Source organism: Lonchura striata, chromosome Z (assembly GCF_050655825.1).
Source record: "Lonchura striata isolate lonStrDom1 chromosome Z, ASM5065582v1, whole genome shotgun sequence".
In the NCBI taxonomy this organism is placed as follows: Eukaryota; Metazoa; Chordata; class Aves; order Passeriformes; family Estrildidae; genus Lonchura; species Lonchura striata.
The window spans coordinates 79,294,028-79,302,249 of NC_140740.1; the positions used below are offsets into that span (position 1 = coordinate 79,294,028).

Here is an 8,222-nt window from a genome sequence, read left to right on the forward strand (position 1 = left end):
GGAAGCTCAAAGCTGTGAACATTCCCCTTCACATGTAAAATTGTACTGCACAGAAAGAGAAATAGGTAAAAACAACCTGCTCTCTCAAAGGAAATTCAAAGCAGTTAGAAAAATTTCAGGCTGCATAACTGCTAGTAAGGAATACTAGCCCAAGTTTTGACACCAAGGGGTTGCAATGGCATATACTGTTACAAAGATCAGAATCCATCTGTCTCTCACACCTGTGTCACTAGGCATCAAAGAAGAGTGCTGCAGTCCACCTTCTGCAAAAATGCAAAATCCTAGTCATGCAGTGTGAGAAGCTGGAAAACTAACCATGGGAAGGAGACTGCCATCCTTCTAATCCTCAAGGGCACAGAGGCTAAGTACACACAAAGAAGTTCTTGTGAACACAAAATTTAATCTTTCAGAGATGTCAATTTCACAACCCTTGCCAGTACCCACGTTTTTTTTAATTAGTGCAACCCAGAGGCAAGTGTCTTCTTCCCCAGTCAGCATGGTACAGCTGGATCCAAGTATGTATCTCATATGAGCAAATACCACATATGTTAGCCAGATTCTGGAATTTCAAAGCTAGGAAATGGTCAATTTTGCAACACTTGTTTTGAAATATTTTTTCTTCTGATAAACACTTGGTTGCATTGCACAACTTCTCAATTTGGCTCAGTATTACATAAACTGTTAAGTGGATCTAGTTTTATTTTGTATATGAAGGTTAAAACCAGGGGAATTTATTAACACACCAGAAAAAGTCAACATCATAGCTGGGACTCTTGTGATTCCCATGAAGTGATCATTACCATCACAGAGGATCCAGCCTCTCCCCTGAAGAAAGCCAAAGACATGCTGGCCATTCTGGCCTAATTCCATCACTCTCTTCTTGATTCCCCAGCCATACTAAATGCCTCTATAATTTTCCTCCCTTTTTGTATTGCAGTTTATCTCCTTCATAGGGGTTATCTTTCCTTGCAATCCCTCATCTACTCTGTACTTATTCATGCCATCACCCACTTTTCTTCCCCAACACAAGCAATGCACAGGTCCATAACCACAGGTGATGCCAGCCCCTCAGTGAGGCTGCCAGACAAATGACCACCTTCCTTAAAGGAAGGCCCTTTAAAATACATAATTCCCTACCTCTCTGTAAAATCACTGCACATCACTCATTGTCCAGGGACAGCAAAATAAGGACCTCACACTAAGGAACAACTAACTGCAAGACACCCTTTCCTTCCCACTGTCAGGAGTTTAAAACAACCACAGCAGTTTTGCCAGGCACTCTACCCCAATATTTTTAGATCACGAAAAAATAAAATTAAAAACAACAACAACAACAAAAACCAACCAAAAAACACTCAAAAGACAAAAAAACCAAAAAACATTTCCAAAACTTGCAAGGAGTAACTTGTAACTTACTATGATGAGGGACATGAAGCTCAATATGTGGAGACAAGCAAATTTATGAGTGAATTGCTTCCGCCAGCAGAAAAGGGTGGGTTAAAGGACTCAGCTGTCAGAAGGCATAAATTCCAAGTTCTCCCTAAATAACTTTCTTCTGAAGCTTTAACAGAATACAAGCCTGCTTTAATATTTATTGATGCCTATTTTAGAACAGATTCTAAGGCTCCATATTTGAAAAACAAACCAGAGAAACCCAACAATGAGATTTTGCTTAAACCTGTTTTCTTATTTTTCAGTTTTGTTTCCAAAACTGAAAAGTTAGCAGCATTTGTATTTTAAGTAATCAAAATTGCACAATGAGAAGCATACAAAATACCTTTGACACCTGAGTTTTATTTATACAGTTTGTGAATTTCAGACCAGTAAAGACAGGGTGGTTATATCCTTTGCTTTAGTTGTCACCCTTTTAAAAACCTCAAGCACAGTTCCAGTTTTATACAATCTCATGAAAAACATCATTATTTACAATCTTTTTATTATAAAATACATATGGATTCCTTTTCTCCCGAAGTAAGGTACAGCCTCAAACTAGCAAACCAGTAGCCCTTTATCATTAACATACATATAGAGCACAGGATTATTTGCATTTTGAACTGCAATCAAAATACTTTGTAGTTGCTAGATGATTACAAATTAGATTGAGACTCCTAAGACAATTTGGCGTGGTCTTTATCTCTACCACAAAGCCTGCTGGAGGATGTGCACTTGTGCTAAAACATAAAAGCTGAAGAACACATTCCCAGTTTTAGGCCAGAAATCAGTATTTTCTGTTTCTGCATGATAAATATGTCATCTAGAAGCCCTTGGGAAACTAATGTTTGTGCTTGAAAAAGAGAATTTATCTTCAGAAGGATACTGCTATAGATCTGTTACTTTTTTAAATTCACATTCCTGTTCTTTTACTACTATGTTCTTTTTTTTGTGGGCAAAGATTACACAAAGATAAAGTATTATGAAAAAAATAATGACAAGACATTAAAATCCTTATTTTTAAGATTGTGGGCAGATGTCTAGGAATAGGATTCAATTTCAAAGAGCAATAGGAAAGAGCTAACATTGATGCTGAGTTATGCCAAATACAGAATTCAAGAGGGGTATGTTCTAAAGACCCTTTTCTGCCTGAGTACTCCCAGATATTAAACCTGGGTCGTGACAGTGACAGTGCTGCAGTTAAAACCAAGCAAGAAAGTTCCCGCAGTTCATCTTCTCCTACTAGTTGAACATACTGTCACAATCAAAAATATTGCTCAGTTTCTTTCTCATATTTTCTTGGGCTCATAGAACTGAATGAGTCATTTGAAGTTATGTGAAGATGCCTCTTGGCAACTAATGGCACACGTGAAAGCACCTGCACGTCTAAATTAACAGGTATGTGTGCTTTAAAATAAAAACTATCCTAGGTGTCCAGCAACACTTTCAGAGTCAAACATTTACAAAAACAAGGCCAGTACCCCTTCATACACATAAACCATGTAACATAGGGAAGGTGCAGCCCTGAGCATGACCTTTTAGTGGTAACTAAAGAACAGGTAAATAGTATGTTCCTGAGTGAAAGAAGTCCTTTCCTGGTACGTTTCCTGAATATTCTGGTCTTGAAGCAAAAGAATGTAATAAATTCAACTAATAATCCAATCCTGATTTACATTTCTCAGTAAGCACCAAGTCCTCAGTATTCTTGAAGTACATTTATTTGTTTTGCTAACAAGGACACCTGTAAGAGAATCACCACAAATCTAACACAGCCTCCCACTGCTGTGGGGATGTACTTCTGGTTTCAATGCACGTACCTGCCACCCTTTGGAGCCTTCTGCACACTCCAGAGCTGGGAAGCCGTCAGGAAAACGTCCTTTCTGAAAAGAGGAAGAAACAGGCTTTGACATCAGTACCGCATAATCCTGAAAGGCAAGTTCTGATATGGGAATTATAATAAATCCTCCTCCAAAAGTTTGGCTTTTATTTTCCAGATTTCCAGGGCAGGGCATTCCTGACAAAAACCAGAACTGCTGCATTTGCATCCAGTGAGCCAAGATCCTGACGTTGCACTTAACACAAAAAAAATATTAAAGCAGACCTGATAAAAAGCAGACACATCAGGCCTTTTAAAACGCAATTTGTTTCTCCTATCCCAAGCTGGCTCAAACCTACCCAGCACAAAATTATTCAGCACTTGCACTGCAGTAGCAATTACTGATACTGTAAGAGTCTGGTACCCCTCATGTGCTGGTATGGATTTTTACCAGAGAGAGGTTAGACACCACCCAGCCTCACAAACAACTACCTTTAAAAAATGCACATAATGCAGTTCCAACACTTCCTGCATTATTAAACAACTGTATTATGCACAAACCTAGGAAAGAGGCTCTGGATATTGACAGTGAAACGCAGCATGCTTATGTTTATTTTGCTGTAATCACAGGACAAGAGTGGGCACAACTGGGCACAAAAACGCATTTATCCCAAGACTCTTCTATGTAACATACTTCCAAGACGCAGACTCATAACACTGTTACATCAGATTCTATTTAGCATATGTATTTCCTAATGCTCATCAAAGCACTTTTAGAAGGCTGAGCCATGTGAAGGGATAGTGTTTTTTAAATGCAAGTCACTGATGGGCTGAAGTAGATTGCACGCCAGCCAATAGTAAAAGGGGTTCCCAAAGATGAAAGTGCTATGATGATGCACGTGACAAAAAAAATCTCCATTGCACTTCGGAAGGCTTCATTCTTGTCCCAGAAGATCATAACAACTCAAAAGACAGAAGCCTTAAAAGAAGCAGGCTAGAGAATATTACAAGAACCAGCTCAACACTGCAGGTCTGTCTAAGGCAGAGCCTCTACAAGGTCTTTTCCAGAGATCTTCAACAGTGCACGTTTTGTGGTTACCAGTGTAGTAAAAGGCATCAAACAGCTACATCAAGCACATTTTTGCTTACAAAACAGTATTTTCAGCATCTTTTAGCCTATATAAAGAAGGCAAGGTAGTCTGATTTTCCCTACAATTGTTTTTGAACAAGCTACCCCACAAAAATCCATTACACCCATCTATGTTACCAACTGGCTACTTTTCACAAACAGCAACAGAATGTAATTGACTTACTTCTGATGGAAAAAAAAAATCCATCCACCTTTCATTCTGTTGAAAACACACTAGAGCAAGCAAGTAATCTGTATATCATCTGATCAGTAATGAAGCTCTCCACAAACCAACTTACACCAGATCATCGCTATGGCTTTAGCTTCTCAGTACTGAAGTGAATAGTTAAAATACAAAAACATCCTGGTTGCCACAAGAGACTATCAATCAACATAGCCACTATTGCTACTGGAGTTTTCAGATCCAAGTACGCCTACTTACAGCTTAGGCTCCCACAGCAAACTATAATAATCTATTTTAGCTTCAGGTACCCTTAAGGGAAAAGGAAAATTCTCTTCTTCCTCTCTTGAGAAAGAGCTTCCAGCAGCCTATAGCTTGTACAAGCGCTTTCACTGCGACAAAGCACTTACATCTAAATGAACAGCTACAGTGGGTGTGAAACTCCTCTGAAAAGCCTAGCAGCAGATCAGCTGACCTGTATACTTTCCTGGCTTATTTTAAACAGCCTGACATGGAGGTTTTCAAATAGCTCCAGTTTTCTGAACTATGATCATTGGGGACTGATGGCTAGAGGTAAGGCCACCTCCCCACGGAGGATGGTAAGAGGCAGATGAGCTGCCAGGACTTCCAAGCTCCGGCACCTCAGCTCAGGAACTCTGCTCCTAAGAGCAGCCTGTCCTCCTCAGTGTGGTCCTTGGGAAGGGACCAGTAACCATCAGCATTTCCAGCAGAGAAGCCCACAGGCATGGGGCTGGCTGTGAGGGTGGCTGGGCTAAGGTGCAGGGTGGTTCGCAAGCAGGGGCTCATTCTGCTCCTTTGGTCACACTGCCACTGCCTGCTTTTCAAGACACCACCTATAGCCATGCTACACACAAGAAATTACTCCCAGCTTGCCAGAAGCTATGACATAATTAAGCCCTTTAATCCAACTAGGACTTGAGCATGAAATTAAACATCCACGTGAGCATTGCAGGCTGGCAGACATCCTTCAGGTGCTCTTGTTTGACCCAAACCTAACAGGTGATCCTTTACAGCAGGTACTGCAGAAGATCCTGAAAAAACCTTATGCCCTGTCAGGTTTTAACAGTACTTAAGTCTAAACTTAAGGGGAAAAAAAAAACTCTGAAATGTTTCTTCTGGCAGTGATTACTTAAACTTGGGGAGAAAAATTACACCATAAATAGCTCATTATTTTGACAACTGTGACTAAGTCTTCAAAGATTAAAGAAAACACCTACTGGATTATAAATGAAAGACAGCCCAGAATACATTATATAGAATAAAGGGATAGTCACCTTAACAAAATTTTTCATAAAAGATCCACAATCCTTCATATATGTGTGTTTGCATACACTTTATTTATTTGAAGGCCTTATAATTTGTCAGATTCCAAACTACATTAATGTATTACACAGTACTTCTGGCTGTCACATCCTACTTACATTTAAAAAAAAATTAAAAATCCAAAGAACAACTATCGTGTACTACTTTTCCTTCTGCACACCAATTACCATCTAGATCAGGAGCATTTCTTTCATTTTCTATTCAAGCATATCCATATCCTGCTGTAACCAGGTCCGTGTGATTCTAAATGAAGTGGAGAAGAAAGGAAATTTAAAAAAATTAGCTTATAAACAAATTTTCTTTATTTGGAAGTCTCTTTGGGAGCCTATAGGGGCAAATTTTAAGTTTGGGAACATTTTTATTGCTACAGCACTATACACCGACTTTACCAAAATACCATTTCCAGATAATCTTGATAATCACAACTAGAGCTATATTTGCTACCTCTATTTCATATCAGCCACAACCTACACATACTGTTTTTCTTAAGAAACTATTTTAAAAGCCTATGTGGAAGCCACAATAAAGCCAACATACAGCTATGAGTAAGACTGCACAGAGAGTGTCTCTGACTAAGAACTTTCCTGTTAATGCTATGTATGGTTTTAGAGTTTTGAATTACATGAAAAGGTAAGGTAGACTACAAACTTCAAGAACAGTGCATATTACCATCACTATATTTAAATAATTGATCTGAAACACTGAAGTAATTGCTTCTGACACTGCACCACCCACTCTGGATGGGGCTGGTGATTGTACTGGGCAAGACACTGGGGGTGAAAAATTAAGTAACAAATATGCTACAATACTTAGAGAGAAAAGCCCATTTCCCCCCCTTTCCTGCAACATTTTCTTTTCATAAAAAAAATCTTAATTTCACAAACCCACTTACTGGCCTATCAACACCCACCTACATTTCCTAAACATTATCAATCAACACAATCAGCATTTTTTCTACTTCAACAATATCAATATAAAGGAGACAATTACTACCCCTCTTATCATAAAATCCCATGTAATCCATGTAATCTCCTATCAGAAAAGGAGCAATCCTGGAAATTATTTGCTGGTTAAAAAACCTGAGCAAGAAGAAACAGCAGACAAGCCTCTAAATCTTACTCTTGCTTTTCAGTGAAAAGTAACGGAAAACAAAAGTCTGAATTCTGTCTGCATTTGTCAATATTGCTCTTTATGGTCTTTAAGGTCCCTAAAGAAAAATCAATAGTTAAAAAGCCACCAAAGACCCACAAAAACACCCAAAGAACTATCAAGGTGTCTTACCCAAACGACTATCAGCTGCCAATTATGGGGAAGCATCTTAAAATATTAAATAAGGGAAGTTACCTATTTCCATATTCATTCTGACAACATGCCAACCCAGGAAAGCTAAAACCAAGATTAACATATTGTATTATACCACCTACTTTCTTAAGAGCATAGCTCAAATAAGCAAATAAATTTTGTCACTTTCAGAGAACTTTTGTTCCTTTTCAACTATGCAATACTACAGTATTTCTGGGTTTACTGTTCTGAATTGTTTACATAAATTGTATTAGCAGTGTTAACAGGTGATAGTCTGAATATGTTTATGAGTTATCTAAACATAGATTAGAAAACACCTAGATTTTACAGTGTTTCATATTTAGTGTTTTTCAATGCTGTCTTGGTATTTTTCTCTTTTCCCTTGAGAAGTATACAACTCCCTCCCAGGAAAAAAAATTTAAAATAAATAAATTAAAAAAAAACCCCACACACAAAAAAAAAAACCACAAGGAAAAGACATTAAGAATCTTTCACATTCTTTAGAACTGAGTAATTTTACTATCTTGATAGGGCAGAAAAACCCAGTTGTTCAGTATCAGATTCTAGTTTTTCAGGTTTTCAAGGCAGTTTTTAAACAAAATATAACAGTTACTGGCAGGTTGAAGATTCTGAAGTTTCTTGACTCTCAGAGGAGGCAAATACAACAACTACATTTTCCACAAAGCAGGAGTTTTCAGCACCAAAACATCTCTAGGCCAGTGTGCCCACTGAGAACACTCAACTTGTTAGGCCGCACATATTCCTACACACTGTCAACACCATGCACTGCTCAGGGACAGTATACAAAACCAGCCTTAAACTAGCTTTAAAAGCACATTCAAAATACTGCCTTCCTTTTTTTTTTTTTTCTTAATTCCCTAAACTTACTTGGCATTAAGTACAACAGAAGGAAGAAGAGGAGCAATTTTCACTGCAGCAGATAAAATTACAAACCAATACTTCTTCAACTGCAAAGCAAAACATTTTGCACCTTAAAGAGAAGCCTTGGAAGAGGTTAC

General features: G+C 38.3%; 1 protein-coding gene across 9 annotated transcripts in view; it reads right to left on the reverse strand.

Moving 5' to 3' along the window:
- The window catches only part of LOC110470630 (semaphorin-4D), an 80,908-nt gene that overhangs the window by 24,060 nt on the left and 48,626 nt on the right, over positions 1-8,222 (reverse strand). For all 9 annotated transcript variants that reach the window (XM_085567040.1, XM_021530411.4, XM_085567041.1 and 6 more), the window contains one exon: positions 3,249-3,311. Coding sequence is in view for 1 of the 9 variants with exons in the window: in XM_085567047.1 (XP_085423173.1) it covers positions 3,249-3,311 (63 nt within the window). In the remaining 8 variants the exon portion in view is untranslated. The remainder of the gene's footprint in view (positions 1-3,248; positions 3,312-8,222) is intronic.